The sequence below is a fragment of the Garra rufa genome, chromosome 5, assembly GCF_049309525.1.
Source record: "Garra rufa chromosome 5, GarRuf1.0, whole genome shotgun sequence".
NCBI lineage: Eukaryota > Metazoa > Chordata > Actinopteri > Cypriniformes > Cyprinidae > Garra > Garra rufa.
In genome coordinates this window covers 38,428,034-38,450,646 of record NC_133365.1, presented here as the reverse complement: position 1 = coordinate 38,450,646, position 22,613 = coordinate 38,428,034, and the positions used below count along the sequence as shown (strand labels likewise).

At 36.9% G+C, this 22,613-nt stretch overlaps 1 protein-coding gene across 1 annotated transcript; it reads right to left on the bottom strand.

The window, feature by feature from the left end:
• Positions 1 to 6,597: 6,597 nt before the first annotated feature.
• On the bottom strand, positions 6,598 to 22,009 carry tmc1 (transmembrane channel-like 1). The gene is given in 23 exon segments (XM_073841275.1): positions 6,598 to 6,879; positions 7,182 to 7,299; positions 7,606 to 7,684; positions 7,768 to 7,893; positions 9,178 to 9,417; positions 9,519 to 9,586; positions 9,666 to 9,794; positions 11,406 to 11,558; positions 11,734 to 11,913; positions 12,001 to 12,195; positions 14,661 to 14,805; positions 14,923 to 15,065; positions 15,425 to 15,523; positions 17,767 to 17,873; positions 17,964 to 18,045; positions 18,141 to 18,231; positions 18,308 to 18,505; positions 20,591 to 21,077; positions 21,166 to 21,186; positions 21,803 to 21,863; positions 21,866 to 21,906; positions 21,909 to 21,963; positions 21,965 to 22,009. Coding segments are annotated over 23 exon segments (3,003 nt in total). The 3' UTR covers positions 6,598 to 6,739.
• Positions 22,010 to 22,613: the final 604 nt, after the last annotated feature.

Genomic DNA, 22,613 nt, shown 5'->3' with positions numbered 1-22,613 from the left:
CGCAATGAGGAAAAAGTCAGAATTGTGAGTTTATAACTTGCAATTGTGAGTTTACATCATGCAATTGTGAGTTTATATCACGCAATTATGAGAAAAAGTCAGAATTGTGAGTTTGTATCTCGCAGTTGTGACTTTATAACTAGCAAATGCGAGTTTATATCACTCAATTATGAGAAAAAAGTCAGAATTGTGAGTTTATATCGCAATTGTGACTTTATAACTTGCAATTGTGAGTTTATATCATGCAATTGTGAGTTTATATCACACAATTATGAGAAAAAGTCAGAATTGTGAGTTTATATCGCAATTGTGACTTTATAACTTGCAATTGTGAGTTTACATCATGCAATTGTGAGTTTATATCACGCAATTATAAGAAAAAGTCAGAACTGTGAGTTAATATCGCAATTGTGACTATATAACTTGCAATTGTGAATTAATATCATGTAATTATTAGTTTATATCACGTAATTATGAGAAAAAAGTCAGAATTGTGAGTTTGTATCTCGCAGTTGTGACTATAACTTGTGATTGCAAGTTTATATCACGCAATTCTGAGAAAAAAGTCAGAACTGTGAGTTAATATCGCAATTTTGACTTTATAACTTGCAATTGTGAGTTTATATCATGCAATTATGAGTTTATATCATGCAATTATGAGAAAAAGTCAGAATTGTGAGTTTGTATCTCGCAGTTGTGACTTTATAACTAGCAAATGCGAGTTTATATCACTCAATTATGAGAAAAAGTCAGAATTGTGAGTTTATATCGCAATTGTGACTTTATAACTTGCAATTGTGAGTTTATATCACGCAATTATAAGAAAAAGTCAGAATTGTGAGTTTATATTGCAATTGTGACTTTATAACTTGCAATTGTGAGTTTATATCACGCAATTGTGAGTTTATATCACGCAATGAGGAAAAAGTCAGAATTGTGAGTTTATAACTTGCAATTGTGAGTTTACATCATGCAATTGTGAGTTTATATCACGCAATTATGAGAAAAAGTCAGAATTGTGAGTTTGTATCTCGCAGTTGTGACTTTATAACTAGCAAATGCGAGTTTATATCACTCAATTATGAGAAAAAAGTCAGAATTGTGAGTTTATATCGCAATTGTGACTTTATAACTTGCAATTGTGAGTTTATATCATGCAATTGTGAGTTTATATCACACAATTATGAGAAAAAGTCAGAATTGTGAGTTTATATCGCAATTGTGACTTTATAACTTGCAATTGTGAGTTTACATCATGCAATTGTGAGTTTATATCACGCAATTATAAGAAAAAGTCAGAACTGTGAGTTAATATCGCAATTGTGACTATATAACTTGCAATTGTGAATTAATATCATGTAATTATTAGTTTATATCACGTAATTATGAGAAAAAAGTCAGAATTGTGAGTTTGTATCTCGCAGTTGTGACTATAACTTGTGATTGCAAGTTTATATCACGCAATTCTGAGAAAAAAGTCAGAACTGTGAGTTAATATCGCAATTTTGACTTTATAACTTGCAATTGTGAGTTTATATCATGCAATTATGAGTTTATATCATGCAATTATGAGACAAAGTCAGAATTGTGAGTTTGTATCTCGCAGTTGTGACTTTATAACTAGCAAATGCGAGTTTATATCACTCAATTATGAGAAAAAGTCAGAATTGTGAGTTTATATCGCAATTGTGACTTTATAACTTGCAATTGTGAGTTTATATCACGCAATTATAAGAAAAAGTCAGAATTGTGAGTTTATATTGCAATTGTGACTTTATAACTTGCAATTGTGAGTTTATATCACGCAATTGTGAGTTTATATCACGCAATGAGGAAAAAGTCAGAATTGTGAGTTTATAACTTGCAATTGTGAGTTTACATCATGCAATTGTGAGTTTATATCACGCAATTATGAGAAAAAGTCAGAATTGTGAGTTTGTATCTCGCAGTTGTGACTTTATAACTAGCAAATGCGAGTTTATATCACTCAATTATGAGAAAAAAGTCAGAATTGTGAGTTTATATCGCAATTGTGACTTTATAACTTGCAATTGTGAGTTTATATCATGCAATTGTGAGTTTATATCACACAATTATGAGAAAAAGTCAGAATTGTGAGTTTATATCGCAATTGTGACTTTATAACTTGCAATTGTGAGTTTACATCATGCAATTGTGAGTTTATATCACGCAATTATAAGAAAAAGTCAGAACTGTGAGTTAATATCGCAATTGTGACTATATAACTTGCAATTGTGAATTAATATCATGTAATTATTAGTTTATATCACGTAATTATGAGAAAAAAGTCAGAATTGTGAGTTTGTATCTCGCAGTTGTGACTATAACTTGTGATTGCAAGTTTATATCACGCAATTCTGAGAAAAAAGTCAGAACTGTGAGTTAATATCGCAATTGTGACTTTATAACTTGTAATTGTGAGTTAATATCATGCAATTATGAGTTTATATCACGTAATTATGAGAAAAAAGTCAGAATTGTGAGTTTATATTGCAATTGTGACTTTATAACTTGCAATTATGAGTTTATATCATGCAATTATGAGAAAAAGTCAGAACTGTGAGTTTATATTGCAATTGTGACTTTACAACTTGCAATTGTGAGTTTATAGCACGGAATTGTGAGCTTATACAATGCAATTCTGAGAAGAGGTCAGAATTGTGAATTTACATCTGGCAATTGTGACTTTATAACTCGCAATTTTGAGTTTATATCACGCAATTCTCCGATGACTTATGAATTTATACTCAGTTCTTAGAAAGAAAGTAAGAATTGCGAGTTTGTATCATGCAATTCTGAGAAAAAAGTCAGAATTGTGAGATAAAAAGTCGCAATAACCACAAAAAAGTTGCAATGTTTTATTAAGCTATGGTTAAATTTACGTTTGCATTCATTTTGTGTCAATAAGGCATTACGTCAATAGGAAATTAAGGCACCTCTAAGGAAACTATTCTTCTTGCTTAGACACAGCAGTCGAATACCATTAATTGTTTTGAGTTAATTATGTACAAGAGGTCTACTACTATAACGTCCGGTAACAGAACTACAATCACACAGATCAGATGTCCAGCATATAAAAGAAGTTTCTCAGTGTTGGCAGCAGGTAAGCTACTACATGACATTGTGAAGACCTCATCAAGGTTCACAAGAAGGTTCACAAAACAATAAGTTATTAGTTGTTATAAGTTGTTATGAGCCCAATGCTATCACTATCCTTGATTTCCTAGTATATAAAATGAATTCAAAAAGAGCTGTATCCTCAAATGAACAATGGCTCTCTAAATGAACAAATAAGCAAAATCTCAAATGACTCTTGTTAATACTTAATGAAGTCTGCCCATGAATTATGGATGAGCATTTGCAATGTTAATGAAACTTATGTGCCAATTCTCTAATAAGTAATCGTCAAGATTTGACACAGGGATATCATAAGGTTCTTAGGATTTTAAGATCTCTTCAGTCTATCTTTTAAGAAGGTGCTCAAACGATATTCTCAATGTTTTTAGTATCCTCTAGTGGGTTGGGAACAAATGCCCTCACATAAATGGTACACAGCATAACCCCAAACAGAGCAGTGTGGGCCGTGGCACGACAAATGAGCCACATGCATCTTCGCTGCCAAATCTGTGGCTGTAGGAAAATAATCTGAGACATTAGACACCCCAAGAGCTGAGAGCAGATTTGAGAATACAGAACGGCGCATGGAAATGTTGTGGGCCACCTGACACGCTGATCAAGATAAACCTGCATGGATTGGAGAATGGAGATACAATGAAACAGAGAGGTATAATGGTGGCCAAGCTGTCAATCTTGAGTGTTGAAAAATGATTTTGTTTTCATATCTTTGGGGACTAAGATACAGTAACAGTAGCCCTAAAAAGGACACTTGATTCACACTTAAAATGTAGGAAATCTGCAAGGAAATTGTGCTATTCTTCTAAATTTGCTTTAGCTTTGCTTTTTTATTTTCACGACACAATTACGTTAGAACAGATCAGAACTGACAGGAAGTGAAATGGCACAACGGTGCTTCCCACAAGGCTATCGACGGCATTATTAGCTGTTTATCTTTTGGCTTAATGTCTTACAATGTGATTCTTTCAGTTGTTTATGTTTTTTATTAATCATTTAGTTTGAAAACTGGTTTTGCTAGTGACCTTAAATCAGTCATAATTTGTTATATATGAATGACATTATAAATTTAATATTAAGATATAGAGGCGCTGGTCATATAATTAGAATATCTTCAAAAAGTTGATTTATTTCACTAATTGCATTCAAGAAGTGAAACTTGTATAATGTATTCATTCATTCCACATTGACTGATATATTTCAAGTGTTTATTTATTTTTGATTATTATAACTGACAACTAATGAAAACCCCAATTCAGTATCTCAGAAAATTAGAATATTGTGAAAAGGTTCAGTACTGAAGACACCTGGTGCCACACTCTAATCAGCTAATTAACTCAAAACACCTGCAAAGGCCTTTAAATGGTCTCTCAGTCTAGTTCTGTAGGCTACACAATCATGGGAAAGACTTGACAGTTGTCCAAAAGATGACCATTGACACCTTGCACAAGGAGGGCAAGACACAAAAGGTCAATGCAAAAGAGGCTGGCTGTTCACAGAGCTCTGTGTCCAAGCACATTAACAGAGAGGTGAAGGGAAGGAAAAGATGTGGTAGGAAAAAAGTGTACAAGCAATAGTGATAACCGCACCCTGGAGAGAATTGTGAAACAAAACCCATTCAAAATGTGGGGGAGATTCACAAAGAGTGGACTGCAGCTGGAGTCAGTGCTTTAAGAACCACTACGCACAGACGTATGCAAGACATGGGTTTCAGCTGTCGCATTCCTTGTGTCAAGCCACTCTTGAACACCAGACAGCGTCAGAAGCGCCTCGCCTGGGCTACAGACAAAAAGGACTGGACTGCTGCTGAGTGGTCCAAAGTTATGTTCTCTGATGAAAGTAAATTTTGCATTTCCTTTGGAAATCAGGGTCCCAGAGTCTTTAGGAAGAGAGGAGAGGCACAGAATCCACGTTGCTTGAGGTCCAGTGTAAAGTTTCCACAGTCAATGATGGTTTGGGGTGCCATGTCATCTGCTGGTGTTGGTCCACTGTGTTTTCTGAGGTCCAAGGTCAACGCAGCTGTATACCAGGACGTTTTAGAGCACTTCATGCTTCCTGCTGCTGACCAACTTTATGGAGATGCAGATTTCATTTTCCAACAGGACTTGGCACCTGCACACACTGCCAAAGCTACCATTACCTGGTTTAAGGACCATGGTATCCCTGTTCTTAATTGGCCAGCAAACTCGCCTGACATTAACCCCATAGAAAATCTGTGGGGTATTGTGAAGAGGAAGATGCAATATGCCAGACCCAACAATGCAGAAGAGCTGAAGCCTATTATCAGAGCAACCTGGGCTCTCATAACACACCTGAGCAGTGCCACAGACTGATCAACTCCATGCCAGGCCGCACTGCTGCAGTAATTCAGGTAAAAGGAGCCCCAACTAAGTATTGAGTGCTGTACATGCTCATACTTTTCATGTTCATACTTTTCAGTTGGCCAAGATTTCTAAAAATCCTTTCTTTGTATTAGTCTTAAGTAATATTCTAATTTTCTGAGATACTGAATTTGGGGTTTTCATTAGTTGTCAGTTATAATCATCAAATTTAAAAGAAATAAACACTTGAAATATATCAGTCTGTGTGGAATGAATGTATACATTATACAAGTTTCACTTCTTGAATGGAATTAGTGAAATAAATCAACTTTTTGAAGAAATTCTAATTATATGACCAGCACCTGTATATAAGTGTGAGTTTATATCTCACAATTCTGACTTTTTTTCTCAGAACTGCAAGTTCTGACTTTATAACTCACAATTGCAAGTTTATATCTTACAGTTCTCTAAGAGAAAAGTTAGAATTCCCTGTTGAAAAATATGCTTTTTAGAATGTTTTGAAGCATGGCAGCTGGTTTAAACTGGTCCTAAACAGGAGCACCTGACCAGGTTAAACCAGCTCCTAAGCAACTCAGGACCAGCTTAAACCAGCTCATGACCAACTAAGGACCAGCTAAAACCAGCTGTCATGCTTCAAAACATACCTAACCTGCATATTATGTTTTTTTTTTTTGGTTGCAAGATGTAAACACGAAATAAGTCAGAATTGTGAGATAAAAATTCACAATGACCTTATTTATTTTATTTTATTAATTTGCTCTGTCATTTGCAATGACAAAGCAGCTCTTCATTGCTTGTACAACTTGTGTAAACAAGTCTGTACTGCAGGTAAAGATGATTTTAAAAAAGGGTATCAAAATATGAGGACACTTTTTGATGGGGGCCTGTGTCCCAGTACCTGATGAATGGTTATAAACACCGCTGTTTTTCTCTAAAACAAATTAATAAAAAAAAAGGTTACTTTAGCAGCTGTAGTTTAATAACTAGTTGCAATTGGCATGTAAACAAACAATTAAGCAAATATTTCTAAAAATTATCTTTCACAGAGATAAGACTTATCATTCTAAAGTTGTATAGCCACCGAGCCCTTGAGATTCACTGAGGCATTCATGATATGTGCTGCAGGCCTGGGCACAGGATTTATACTGTATCAGCAAGAATAAAAAAAAAGAGTTATATAAGTGCCAAATGTTGTGCATGCAACAAACAGATTAATCTATTTATCTATTTAAAATCTGTGCTATTTATCTCCTGTTTGAGTGAGAGTTTTTCTGTGGCTGCTGTGGGTGACCTGGAAGATGTCCAGATGACGTGTGGCCCCGGGATGCAGGAGGTCTGGTAGTTGTGTGGTTCGAGGAGACGGGATGTTCAGAGTTTTGAGTATGCTGACTCTGTGAAGAGTGAATAAAGCGACCGTTTTGTCCAGCTTGTTTGTGTTCCCCTGCTTCATCAATGCTACTGCTCTCTTCATTTACTCCTGAAAGAAGAGGCAGAAAGACCTTTCAACTGCTGTCTTACAGCAACACTGATATACAGAAACAGGGGCATGTTGATTTAAGACTGTGGCCACCTGCTGTCCAAACACAGCACATTAACTCTTCAACATTAATGGAAAGTTTCTCTGAATTGGTTCCAAGTTGCTGTCTTGTGCGCTGACTGATGGGAGCTGTGACCCGTTCTGTGTGCTCTCACCCAAATCGGAGGCGCTGTTGCTGTGTTGTTCTCCTGCTTTCCTCGCCTGTTCTAGATCGTTGGCTGCTTTTAAGGCTGCAAGTTTGTTCTTTTTCTTGTTTTCCTCATTTTGCTGTAAATACAATATTGGAAAATTTAGTGACATGGCTATAAATGACCTATGGAGTTTGTAATAGTAGCGAGCAATGCTAACTTCATATTGAATTAATATAAAAAATATAATCTATGTGGTCTATGTGATGATACTACTACTAGTACTAATTTATTAATGTGTTATTTTAAAATTGATTAATTTTTAGCTCAATGTAAGTGCTTCCATCTAGTGGTGAGTTTACATAATGTCATCTGTCCATAACCCTGTATATAATTAAACATTTACTGTAGGAGACATTTGAACAGACATTTGGACTTCGCTTACTGTTTGAAGTTTCTTTTTCAGCTCCATGTTTACCCTTTTGTAAGTTTTCGAAGTGGAATGCAGATAATATATCGCAAGACTAAAATTACAGAAAAAAATACATTTACAATCAAACACCCTCTCAGGAAACTCATGTAGATGTATTTAGATATTCCCACTTACACCAAGAGTAGAAGAAAGGGCAGCACCAGTCCAGGGTTCGAGGCGTAACTGAACACTTTACCGAACCAGGGAGGGAAGTCTGTCTCCAGGGTCTCCTGAATCACATCAAACATGCGATTTTTTCCACTGCGGAAAAAATATAAGAATATTCTTAGACATTTAAAACGGCAGAAACCTAACTCTAAACGTGTAAATAAATATACATTTTAAACAACCAAGCACGTTAACAAATGTGTATTTTATTTGTTTATTTCTAGAGCTGGTCAGTCTGCAGCTCTAAATCCTGACATACAATTAGCATTTCTTTTAACCATTGCATCCGTTGAAATTTTCCTTTTCTATTTATGTAAGTGAAGGTCTGATGCTGTCACGAAAAAATAGAACGACATTTTGGCCATCAGGTACTTGTTTATAAAACACGCTGCATCTATTATATACGATGAAATCGTAGTAAATCAGAAATCTTTAAAGCTAAAAAAAAAAAAAAAGAAGAAAACATAACAAATGAACTTTCTTAAAGTAACGGTAACTGCATTTTGTGCTGATTTGGAGGAGAAAAGAGATGTGAGAAGATTGTAGACTTGAACTTTGCTGCACTCTAGTGCTAAAGATCTGCCATTGCAAGACTTGGCTTGTAACCACCCCTCTACTTTTTCAGTGTTAAAAGGGCAGTTCTCCACAAAATAAAAATTCTGTCATTAATTACTCACCTTTGTGTCATTCCAAACCCGTAAGTTTGTTCATCTTCAGAGCAAATTAAGATATTTTTGATTAAATCCATGACCTGCATAGACAGCAATGCAACTGAAATATTCAAGACCCAGAAAGTTAGTAAGAGCATCATTAAAATAGTCCATGTGACATCACTGGTTTCATCCGTAATTTTATGAAGCTACGAAAATACTTTTTTTGTGCTCAAAGAAAACACAAAAAAGAGAATAAATTGTTAAATAAAGTCTTTTTTTGCGCACGGAAAGTATTCTTGTAGCTTCATGAAATTATAGTTAAACCATTGAGGTTGCATGGACTATTTTAACGATGCCCTGACCACCTTTCTGGGCCTTGCATTTTTCAGTTGTGTTGTTGTCTATGCAGGGTCAGAAAGCTCTAGGATTTCATCGAAAATATCTTAATTTGTGCTCTGAAGATAAACAAAGATCTTACTGGTTTGCAGTGACATGAGGGTGAGTAATTAATTATAGAATTTTTATTTTTGGGTGAACTATCCCTTTAATTTGAACATAAGTATAAATAAATACATACAAGCATGAGTCTACTTATTTGTATTTATACTTAATTTAAGTGATAAAAAGCTTTCACCACACTGAACAATTTCAGAATTTACTCAGTTCTAATGCTAAATAATCCCTAATCCACACCATTTCTAATTTATGCATAAACTTTCATAACCTGAAAGGTCCACAGTCAAAAGAGGGAGGAATGGAGACAATGGTGTATATAGCTGGCAGTGTAGAGAGGAAGAGGATGACCAGCAGCATGGCCATGTAGAAGTTATTGGAGCCTGAGGCTTTGAAGACCCGTTCCTGAGGCACATTACAACACATCACAGCCCAGCACTGTAGGTACATGGACACGTGAAGCCGGAGAAGATTTAATGCTGGAAGACATGGAGCATAGAATGCCCCCATCCTGATACACACAAAAAAAATGGTAAGATTTGGTGGTGTACTGTTTTCATATGGAAAGCAAGACAACATGAAATTACGAATTAAATGGAGATAGATTCTTACCAGATCATTCCCTGATTGAAGATCAGCCCCAAAACATTCCCACTGACATCAAACTCTGAATAGGACGGCTAATGAAGAGAGCGCACATCAGTTATAAATGAGGGGGAAATCCTGATGCTGAATACTGCATGTGTTGTGGATACTCACAAAGCCATACTCCAGATCCCAGCACCAGCAGTTGTTCAGGAATCGCACCAGTACGGCACGGAGGAAATCCCCAATAAGCAGAGTGATATAAGTCGTCATCGTATCAGAAATGATGAGCCGAACAAACTCCTTTAGACACAGAGGATGCCGGCAATCTCAAAAGATGTGATGCAATGCATGAGAATATGAATTAAACACTTGATTTTTAAACTCTAGCTATCCTCAAAGTTACAAAAAAGGTTTATACTTTTCATTATTTCTAAAGGAGACATTGGATGCTCAATTTCCACAAGTTGTTATGATTCTCTAAGGTCTCTATTTTAATCCCTCAATGATTGTGTAAAACAACACCCTATTTACCTTGTCAAAAACAGCGCTGCTGAGTCCCTTGTTTGTCACTTTTCTTCAAAAATTCCTTCAGGTCCAATAGATTCTGTTTTTTCAGCATTTTTGTGTATTTGAACCCTTTAAAACAATGACTGTATGATTATACGATCCATATTTTCACACTGAGGACAACTGAGGGACTCATATGCAACTATTACAGAAGGTTCAAACGCTCACTGATACTCCAGAAAGACAAACGATGCATTAGTAGCCGGGGGTGTAAACTTTTGAACAGAATGAAGATGTGTACATTTTTCATATTTTGCCTAAATATCTTTTTTTTTTCATTTAGTACTGCCCTTCCGAAGCTACAGATGATACTTACATGTTTTCCAGAAGACAAAATAAGTGAAATTTACCCAGATCTTCAAATTCAAAAAGTTTTCACCCCCGACTCTTAATGCATTGTGTTTCCTTCTAGAGCATCAGTGAGCACTGAACCTTCTGTAATAGTTGCATATGAGTCCCTCAGCTATCTTCAGTGTAAAAAAAAGATGGATCTCAAATTCATACAGTCTTGTTTTAAAGGGTTAAAATACACAAAAATGCTAAAATACTAAAAAACAAAAAAAAAAAAACAGAATCTATGGGACCAAAAGGAATTTTCTGAAGAAAAGTGGGCAGATTAATTGCTCAAGGCAAAAAAGGACTCATAAACCCATTGACTATCACTAAACAAATTTACGGGGGCAGCCGTGGCCTAATGGTTAGAGAGTCGGACTTGTAACCCAAAGGTTGCAGGTTCGAGTCCCAGGTCCGGCAGGGATTGTAGGTGGGGGGAGTGAATAACCAGCACTCTCTTCACCCTCAATACCACGACTGAGGTGAGTCCCTTGAGCAAGGCACCGTACCCCCAACTGCTCCCCGGGCGCCGCAGCAATGGCTGCCCACTGCTCCGGGTGTGTGTTCACGGTGTGTGTGTGTTCACTACTGTGTGTGTGCACTTGGATGGGTTAAATGCAGAGCACAAATTCCATACTTGGCCTCACTTCACCTCCTCCTTTTTAAAAAAAGATTGTCTCTCGTGGACTATAGGTAAATTTCTTTTATGTGAAATATATTATTCAGGTCAGTACTAAATAAAAAAAAATCATGTATTTTGTATGATCACTCTTATTTTGATAAAATAATTAACATTTTTTAAACTTTTGACTTCAACTGTATATAGCTACTATACCATAAATGTATACCATTATAGAGTTTTCCCATAATACATTTTACTCACTGGGATTTTACACTTTGTAATGCCGCTTTGGGACATATTGTGTTTTAGTCGTACTGGAATTGGTATTGTGAAAAGAGCTATAAAATTAAATAAGAACTGAATTGAATTAAACCACTCTTCCCCAGTACCTGTCCAACCATTGTCTCCCAGCATGGCCCTCTAGGAACATCAGCAGGGTGCACTGTGACCGGAGGAGCAGTTGCGTTGTCCGGCACAGTCCCGTTGTACAGGTTAGCCTGCCATATTGTCATATTGTTCTTCACAATCTCCTCTTCTACCCTCTTCAAAATATGTGACAGTTAGGAGGATAAATGACCTTCACAAGAAGATGATTCATTTAACACAGATGTTGTGGCCCAAGGGAGGTAGAATGACGGAAATTATAACTATTCTGAACATCAGAAGGACTGAAGATGAGAATCTGAGCACTTCAGTCTTTGTTAAATGAAGCTTTACCTTTAGTTGGATGGCATCCATAAGAGCGATGATGAATGTGTAAAGGTTCCCCAGGAAAAGGGCGAATATGCGTCCCAGCTGCCACTGGAGGGCGATACGCGGATGATAGTTCTCTAAAGTGCTGATCACGTCGAACAGCATCGGACAGAACATTCCCAACAGAGACATCACCATGTTCACCTGAGAGTATGGAAAACCATGCAAAATTCATTTTATTTTATCGATTGACAAGAGGATTACTATTGCACACTGTTACATGAGTCTGACCTCATTCCTTTCCCACCAGCCGTAGTTCTCCAGTCCCTCCAGAGCAAACTTCTGAGACCTGCGTACTACAAAGTAGATCAAATACCCACTCCCTGCCAGACAGCAGAGCACCAGGAAGTTGGCCAGCACTCTAAGGAATCTTGTCAGGTGGATGTTGTCATCTTTTCTGCTCTCTTGCTCCTCCACAATGGCCTCCTGTTAATGTGCTGAATTTATTATGAAGCCAGGAGAGGCTAGATTAAAGAGGTCATATCGATCTTTTTTTATTATTATCTATTTTTTCACTTGAAGAATACATTTTTTCTTCACTTAAGATGTTATTTGAGGCTTTATCATGGCAAAAATAGACATTTTCCATACCTATTCTGACTCCTCAAAAAATCATGCTTTGGCAATTAATAATTATGAGATAAAAATATAATGATATGAAATAAAGAATAAAATCTAAATTATAATTATGTTTTATAACACAGAAAGTCATCATTATGACAAATGTTGAAATTATACATCTAAATCATCATCAATATGAGATAAAAAGTTATCAATATGACATAAAGAGTTGATTGTTTGTCATAATTATGTCTTTTATCTCAAAATTATGACAAACCACTCTTTATCTGAGAATCTTGACCTTTTGTCATAATTTTGACTTTTTATGCCATAATTATGTCTTCATAATTATGAGATTATCTCAAATGTCAACTCATCTCATAATTTTTACATTTTTTCATAATGTTTACTTTATATGCCATAATTATGTCTTCGTAATTACAAAATAAAAATATAATGATATGGAATAAAGAAGGAAATATGAATTATAAGCATGTTTTATGACATAGAAAGTCTAAATTATGAGATACAAAATAATCAATTTGAGATAAAAAGATATCAATAAGACATAACAGTTGATTGTTTGTCATAATTATTACTTTCATCTCAAAATTATGACAATTAACTCATTTCATAATTTTGACTTTTTATGCCATAATTATGTCTTCATAATTATGAGATAAAAATATAATGACATTATTATAATGACAATAATGAATAAAGAATGAAATATTAATTATAAGCATAATATTGTGACATAGAAAGTCATTATAACAAATGTCAAAATTATATAGCAATGTCTAACTTCTGAGATACAAAATCATCAATTTGAGATAAACAGTTATTAGTATGACATAAACAGTTGATTGTTTGTCATAATTATGACTTTTATCTCAAATTTCTGACAATCAACTCATAATTTTGACCTTTTGTCATAATGTCGACTTTTTTTGCCATAATTATGAGATAAAAATATGATAAGGAATAAAAAGGAAATATTAATTACATAGAAAGTCATCATTATAACAAATGTCAAAGTTATATTTCTAAATTATGATACAAAATCATCCATATGAGATAAAAAGTTATCAGTGTGACATAAACAGTTGATTGTTTGTCATAATGACTTTTATCTCAAAATTATGACAAACAGTCAACTCTTTATCTGAGAATTTTGACCTTTTGTCATAATGTTGACTTTTTATGGCATAATTACGTCTTCGTAATTACAAGATAAAAATATAATTATATGGAATGAAGGAAATATGAATTATAAGCATGTTTTATGACAGAATTATCTCAAAATTATGACAATTAACTCTTTATCTAATCATTTAGACTTTTTGTCAGATAAAAAGTTAACAATATGACATAAAAGTCAAAATTATGACAATCAATTAATAACTTTTTTATCTCATAATTGATGATTTTGTATATAATGATTAATTTCTATTTCATAAAACATAATTATAATTCATATTTCCTCCTTTATTCCATAATTATGAGATAAAAATATAATATGTGGACATAATTATGGCATAAAAAGACAAAAAAAGTTGGCATTATGAAAAAAAGGTCAAAATTATAACAAACCAACTCTTTATCTCATAATTTTGACCTTTTGTCATAATGTGGATTTTTTTATGCCATGATTATGTCTTCATAATTATAACATAAAAAATAGAAAAGAAAAGTGAATTAAATGATTATTATGCTTATTATTATAAGCATGTTTAATGATATATAGAAAGTCATCATTACAACAAATGTCGAAATTATATGACAAAGTCTAAATTATAACATACAAAATCATCAATATCATACTGATAACTTTTTATCTCATATTAATGATTTTGCATATAATTATTACTTACTTTCTATGTCATAAAACAGTTATAATTCATATTTCTTTCTTTATTCCATATTCTATTTTATTATGTCGACATAATTATGGCATGAAAGGGCCAAAAGAAGTTATTTTGTTATCTATAACAAATGTTAAAATTGTATGTTGTCTAACTTATGAGATACAAAATCATCAATATGAGACAAAAAGTTATCAATATGACATAAAAATCAAAATTATGACAATCAATTCTTTATGTCATATTGATGATTTTGTATATAATGATGACTTTCTAAATTTTTTGCAGCTCCCTGTCAGTACATGGTCTTTTGTTACTCAGGTGGAAATATATCAGAAATAATCAAATAATAGTATAAAAATTCCACATTCTGTTTTAGAGAAATTTAATTTTACATTATAAGTCTCATTTGTTATCTACTAAGTGGATGTGGCACCAATACAAGTAAAATGAAAAGTAACACACCTTAAAACTAGTGGTGATGGAAGCGAACTTGTTGTCTGCTGTCTCAGGATTTCCAATGAGGTAATCCCAACTAGTAAATGTCTTCCAACAGAAATTAAAGCTGGTGTCATCTCCACCACCTTCCTCATTGGCATTGCGGGCCATACTGTTGGGTAACAGTGAGGAAATCAGTAAAGATATGTTTTGTCTATGGACTAAGTGGCAGTAAAATTCTTATGGACACACTCAATAAAGGTTTCTGATATGAACTGTCATGACTCACGTCCTTATTACCACCATGTAGCTATACGCCACTGTACCCACTCCCACCAGGAAATAGGACAGGGGCATGCGGAACTTGAGCCACCCTATGGCCCGCTGGCTATTGTAGTAGCCATAGAAGAGGACAGAGTACTTAGCATAACCCTGAAAAAAAAGACAAAACAACTTGAGCCACTAATCCATTCTTCAATGTCACATGATCCTTCAGAAATCATTCTAATATGCTGATTTGCTGCTGATTAAATATTTCTTCTTATTATCAATGTTGACACACAGTGTTGAATATTTTTGTGGAAGCCATGATATATTTTTGTCAGGATTCTTTGATGAATAGAAAGTTCAGAAGAACAGCATTTATTTGAAATTCGATTTTCTGAAAGCCTTTAATATCACTTTTGATCAATTTAATGCATCCTTGCTGACTAAAAGTATTTATTTCTCTGAACTAAAAATCTTGCTGACCACAAAGTTTTGAACAGTATTGTATAATCATATAGACTTACGCCAAAATCCCATAAGACTGCAAAATTCATAGCACTGGCCTCTTCCTCTCTGGGCACTGTCTTCCTGGGTAAACTTCCATATGGTTTCCCCATAAGAGCCTGGAAGGTAAATGAGATTGTGATCGACTGAAGAATGGGCTGGTTACATTTAATTAAATAAATGTTTCATATGGTCTTTGTTACTAATATACAGTCAAACCAAAATTTATTTAGACACCTTCAACATTTCTCATATTGTCACAGTTTATTCACTAAAGTTTGGAAAATGGTAATAAAATATGAAAAGAACTCAAGAGTTAAACTGTGTCAGAACAAATGAATCTTGATAATGTCAGATAGCTTTGATAGAAAGGTATGTAACAAAACACGGTCAGGCCAAATGTCAAATCAAATTTTTGGTCCTGGTAGTCCACTGTATGAAGAATTTTTGGGTATATTTGTCATGATCTGGGCTGTGGGGTTTCCCTCAGCCACCTGTGGTCGCTGTTTTCCCTTCCCTCCACTGCACTTAACCTAATTGTACACTCCTGTCTTGTCATTAGCACTGATTACACTCACACCTGCTCACAATTATCTGGTCTATAAGAACTCTCATTTCCCACTACTCATTCTGGCTGCATTGTCTTCTGTCCTGTGTGTTATGTTGTGTTTTTGAAGATTCCTGGCTTTTGATCGTGTTCTGGATTTTGTTATTTTGTGTTTCAGTTCATGTTTAATTGTGTGCCGTGTTGGCCTTTTGCTTTGTTTGTTTATTTGTTTTATTATTAAAATACTACTCACCTGCATCTGGACCCAGACCTCCATCTCTCCCGTGACAGAATGCAGCCAGCACTAATGGGTCCAGCAGGGAGGAATTTTTTTTTTTGAGGAGGCGGCGTTCCCCCGCCTGGGGGCAGCGACCACCAGCTCTGTTCCCGACACGGCGGGGATGTCGTTCGAGGCGGCGTCGGCCAAGAGGTTCGAATTCATCTACGCCTGCCTGGCGGCTCTCTTTGTTCCTGACGCGGCGGTGACCGCTCTCTTTGTTCCGGACGCGGCGGTGACCGCTCTCTTTGTTCCGGACGCGGCGGTGACCGCGCTCTCTGTTCCTGACGCGGCGGTGACCGCTCTCTCTGTTCCGGACGCGGCGGTGACCGCTCTCTCTGTTCCGGACGCGGCGGTGACCGCGCTCTCTGTTCCGGACGCGGCGGTGACCGCGCTCTCTGTTCCGGACGCGGCGGTGACCGCGCTCTCTGTTCCGGACGCGGCGGTGACCGCGCTCTCTGTTCCTGACGCGGCGGTGACTGCTCTCTCTGTTCCTGTCGCGGCGGTGACCGCGCTCTCTGTTCCGGACGCGGCGGTGACCGCGCTCTCTGTTCCGGACGCGGCGGTGACCGCGCTCTCTGTTCCGGACGCGGCGGTGACCGCGCTCTCTGTTTCGGACGCGGCGGTGACCGCGCTCTCTGTTCCGGACGCGGCGGTGACCGCGCTCTCTGTTCCGGACGCGGCGGTGACCGCTCTCTCTGTTCCGGACGCGGCGGTGACAGCTCTCTCTGTTCCGGACGCGGCGGTGACCGCTATCTCTGCGCCTGACGCGGAGGCGACCGCGCTCTCTGTTCTGGACGCGGAGGCGACCGCGCTCTCTGTTCTGGACGCGGAGGCGACCGCGCTCTCTGTTCTGGACGCGGAGGCGACCGCGCTCTCTGTTCCTGACGCGGCGGTGACTGTGCTGCACGGGCCTGGCCCGCCGTCCCTCCCCCTGATTTGCCTTCCCCCGTTCCTCCACCCTCCAGACTTGTGGAACGTCTGGGAGCCGTTCCGTGGGGAGGGGGTAGTGTCATGATCTGGGCTGTGGGGTTTCCCTCAGCCACCTGTGGTCGCTGTTTTCCCTTCCCTCCACTGCACTTAACCTAATTGTACACTCCTGTCTTGTCATTAGCACTGATTACACTCACACCTGCTCACAATTATCTGGTCTATAAGAACTCTCATTTCCCACTACTCATTCTGGCTGCATTGTCTTCTGTCCTGTGTGTTATGTTGTGTTTTTGAAGATTCCTGGCTTTTGATCGTGTTCTGGATTTTGTTATTTTGTGTTTCAGTTCATGTTTAATTGTGTGCCGTGTTGGCCTTTTGCTTTGTTTGTTTATTTGTTTTATTATTAAAATACTACTCACCTGCATCTGGACCCAGACCTCCATCTCTCCCGTGACAATATTATGTCACAGTTTACTTTATTTTTCTTTCCTTACTTACATAAATGAACTATAAATGTCCTGCGATGAATCTGGTGTTTGAATAATTTTTGGTTTGACTGTATTGTGTAATTTTTAACACAACTTGACTGCACTGAAATTTCTCACCTCTGGAACCATTACTAGCCCAAATGTCAGTCCAAATAAAATCATATTGATGCCATACATCCACCTCAGAAATATAAAGTAAGAGGCAACTGATGAACCAAAATGACCTATAAGAAGATAAAAATAGAGTTTGTTTAGAAATTCGGAAAAACAAAAACAGTGAGAGAGATGGAAGATCAAACTGAGAAGCATCACACTTTCTATTTCCTTTATCTTCATCTCCCACGGGATGCAGGCAGTCTTGAAGTTCTCAAAGTCGCGTTGAAACTTCATCCATTTCTGAAAATTAGAGTAATAAAGAAAAACAGTATTGACTCTGAAGTTGTAGAAAGGTATATTTATATCCATCAACCTAACAATGATCACCTCCTCACCTTCATCATCATGACCTTATAGACGTAGAGTTTCCTGCCTTTGCCTTTTCCCAGAGCCCCTTCATATTTCTCCACAAACTCCTGTGACTCCCTGAGACAGAACACAACTCACTAGTATTATGAAAGTTGGTGTACACATTTACAAAATAAGCATTGATAGGACGTACTTAAGGATTACAAGTTTTTTCTTCATGGGCCAGGGTTTTCCTCTCAGTGTGGTGATTAGCTTTTTCCTTTCTTCCACTGCTTCTTTTAACTTTTCCAGCTCCTCTGGAGTGAGAGACCCCAAAACTCCCACTGCCTGATTGTCCTTCGACTCAGAGTCTGATTCAGATTCTGACTCAGATTTGGACTCAGATTCTGAGCTGGGAGGGAGGAATAAAAGCAGTTATGTTAAGTGGGATTCATACATCTGAGACCACAAATGGGAATGCTTTTGTTTTAGATTTTTCTAATATATTACAATATTTCCATTACAAATTCTGACTTAAAGTTACTTTTATTCAACCAGCAAGTCAACACAGGAAATGACACAGGTTTCTACCAAAAGATGATAAGACGAGGTACAAGAGGCATCATTGTGGAAAAAAATATTTCTCAGCTTTTATTTACATTTGAAAAAAAGTGGCATGTCCAAAATGATTCATATCCTTTGCAAACTGTCACAGTCTATGTGAAAATCCAAAGTTCTATGCCATTACAAATAGTCCAACCTGTTCTAAAGCATCCTAATTACCCTGATTCATTGGGAACAGCTGTTTTAATCAACTCAACAGGTGAAAAACAGAAGCTCTCTGCTGTTGGTTTGTGGACAGTCATGGCTAAGACAAAGGAGCTCACTGAGGACCTGCGGCTGCACATTGTGGCTGCTCAGGAAAGGGCTATAAGACCATATCTTAATGTTTTGAAGGTCCAGTGGCTACAGTGCAAGGTATTATTAAAAACAAGATGTTCTGCACTGTGAAAAATCTCAGAGGACGTTGGAAGCCAAATGTGACACCTGTGCTGACCAGGAGGATAGTGAGAGAGGTAAAAAAGAATCCAAGGATCACCACCAAGGCCATCCTGATGAATCTGGGCTCTGCTGGTGGCAACATCTCAGGGCAGAAAGTCCAACAGACACTGCACACCACTGGGTTCCACAGACGCAGACCAAGGAGGACACTACTTCTCCAGATAAGGCACACAAAAGCCCGCTTGGCCTTTGCAAATGCTCATCTGGACAAAGAAGAAGACTTCTGGTCTTCTGTTTTATGATCAGATGAAACAAAAATTGAATTGTTTGGCCACAATGATGTAGCCATCATTTGGTGTAAAAAATGAGAAGCCTCCAACCCTAAGAACACCATCCCCACTGTCACACATGGTGGTGGGAATCTAATGTTTAGGGGGTGTTTTTCAGCCGGTGGACCAGGGAACCTAATCACAGTAAACGGCAATATGAAAAAGGAGCAATACATCAAAATTCTCAACAACAACATCAGGCAGTCTGCAGAGAAACTTGGCTTTGGACACCAGTGGACATTTCAGCATGACAACGACCCAAAACACAGAAATGAAGAAATGGTTAGCAGACAAAAACATTAACGTTTTGCAGTGGCCCAGCCAGAGTCCTGAGTTAAATACAATTGAGAATCTGTGGAGGGAGCTAAAGATCAGGGTAATTGCAAGGAGACTCTCCAACCTGAAAGAGTTGGAGCTCATCGCTAAAGATGAATGGGCAAAAATACCAGTGGAAACATGCAAAAAGCTGGTCAGCAATTATAGGAAGCGTTTGATTGCTGCAATAGCCAATAAAGGCTTTTCTATTGATTATTGAGAAGGGTATGAATAATTTTGGACATGCCACTTTTTGTTCAAATGTAAATAAAAGATGAGTAATCATTTTTTTCCACAATGATGCCTCTTGTACATCGTCTTATTATCTTCTGGGAGTCTGTGTCATTTCTAATAAAAAAATAAAAGTAATATCAAGTAATATTAAGAATAAAAATAACTTTAAGTCAGAATTTGCTGACTCCAAACTTTAAATGGTAGTGTATATTGTTCTATATTAAATAAATGCTGTACTTTTTTAAAAAGCATCACAGGTTATCAACATTGATAATAAATGAGCATATTAGAAAGTTCTTTGAAGGATCATGTGAAACTGAAACTGAACACTGGAGTAATGATGCTGAAAATTCAGCATTGCATCACTATTTTTAAGTATATTACCATAGAAAAATACTATATTAAATTGCAATAATATTTCACTTTATTACAGTTTTTTGTATTTTTAATCAAATAAATGCAGCCTTGATGAGCAGAAAAGACTTTTGAATTGCAGAAATAATTATAAAATATAATATAATATAAAAATTACAAATTTAGACATAATCCATAGCTTGATTATAGTTTGATACATTTATTGATTTACTGAAATCAGTGGTAAAAGAATACAAACTTACGTAGTCTCTGGCTTCTTTCTTTTCTTTTTCTTTTCCTTTTCCTTCCTGGGCATCTCATGACAATCTTTCTGTTTTGTCTTTCCAGGACTTCCATCATCCTCCTCATTTTTAACATGCTTCTTTCTCTTTTTCTTCACATCTTTTCCCTTCTCATCTTCCAGTTTTAGTGTCTTGGTTGTTTCATTTTTAATGTTCTTTTTCTCCTTGCTGGATTCTTCCTCAGCCTCCTCTTCATCTGCATTCTTTCTTCTTTGCCTTTTTCCATGTTTCTCACCCTCTTTCCTTGCTGTCTTTTGGCGTCTCTCATGTGTCTTCTCTGCTCTTTTATTGCCCGCCTCAGTTGTTCTCCTCTCTGAAGCTCTTCTCCTGCTAACTTCACCATTTCTCTCTCTTCTCCGCTTGCCATCTCGTGTCGTCTGCTTCTCCTTGCCTTTCTTAGAGTTTTCCTCCACTTCCACATAGTAAAGACTAAATTCATTATCCTTCCCTTAAAAATATGTTTACGTAGATTAACATACAGTACAGAATATAAAACATTCCCAAAATTGCATGCAGAAAGCAGTCAACCTTTCTACCTTCATCCACCTCAATGCTCACTGTAAGAGGTAAACAAAACAAAAAATAAGTCAAAAAAGGAAGACATGAGTAGGTCATTGTTAAGTCCTGAAAGGTCAGACATGGGTTCCCAGCAGCTGTTTAGCGTCTCTTGTATTGTTTGTGACCAAAGTGTAACCAGACCGGTAAGTGCTGACCGGGTCATTACATGCTTAGTTGTGTTGTACAATAGACACAATGGTGCTTTTCATCTTCAGTGTCAGTGTCCTCTCACAGGGGTCAAAGGGCAATAGAATGAAAGTAATGTTCATATGTTTACAAACACACACTTAAAGTTCATAATAGCTGCATGACCACCCTGGCATTTAGCATGAGTCAATAGGTAGAAAATTATAATTCACATCTAGGCATAAACTACAAACTAAACTATTCAAATTTTTCAGAATCTAAAATCTGATTTTTAAACATTGAGGCAGACTGTGGAAATCTGTTAAATCTAAATAATGTTACATCATTATTTTATTTGTATTATTAATTAAAAAAATGCAATTAATTTCAAAAGATAAAAAAAATCAGTTGTCAGTCATGGCTTAACACTGTCAATAAAGTAAGATTAACACACATAAAATGCATGTAGAAAGTAATAATCATTTTTACCGTCACTTTCAGATGCGATGAGTTTATGCCGTGGCATCCTCCGTGCGAGTAGCCTTCACTCTGTGCATGTGGTTGACCTCACGTGTGTGTGTCCATGCATACACAAGTGTGTGTGCGATGATGTTGTAGCAGCGGACCATGGCCTGGCTGAACAGAACCTGGCAGGTGATGAGTACCGTGCATGAAGAGTTCACTTTTTACTAGCATTCAGCGACCTCGCCCAGGAACAATAACCATTCGAAACTCTAGAGCCTCTCAATTTCACCCCTTTGAATTATTTAACAGAATTATGACTCTTTTTTCAAAAAGAAAGAGGGTCACACAGTACCAAGCCAAAATAGAGGATGATGGTCTAATGACCGACTATAGAAAGCGCAAAGAGGGAGATAATAGATTATTAGTGCCGCAGGGTAACCAGGGTCATTGTGAGTTGTACTTTCACTTGTAGAGCAAAAGTTTCTCTAAACATGGCTTCAGTTAGCAGGAAACTGTACAATCGTTGTAAAATCACAGCATTAAGATGTCAAAGAAATGACATTCATGTACGATTGTAAGGGAATACATAGATAAAATGCAAAGTGAAAAGTGACATGCTACACTACTAAACTACAGAGCGATGCAGTGTCACTAGAGTATATCTAACAGTGTACAGTATCTGGCACATTAGAGCCAAAGCTGCCACACAATAAAGACTTGAAACAGAAAGTCTTGAAGTGTCTCCGGAGAAATTAGTAGGAAGATAGATTTTACTCATATATGCCTGAGGTGTCCTGAGAGATTGTGCTCCACAGAATGGCATAGAAAGAGAGAT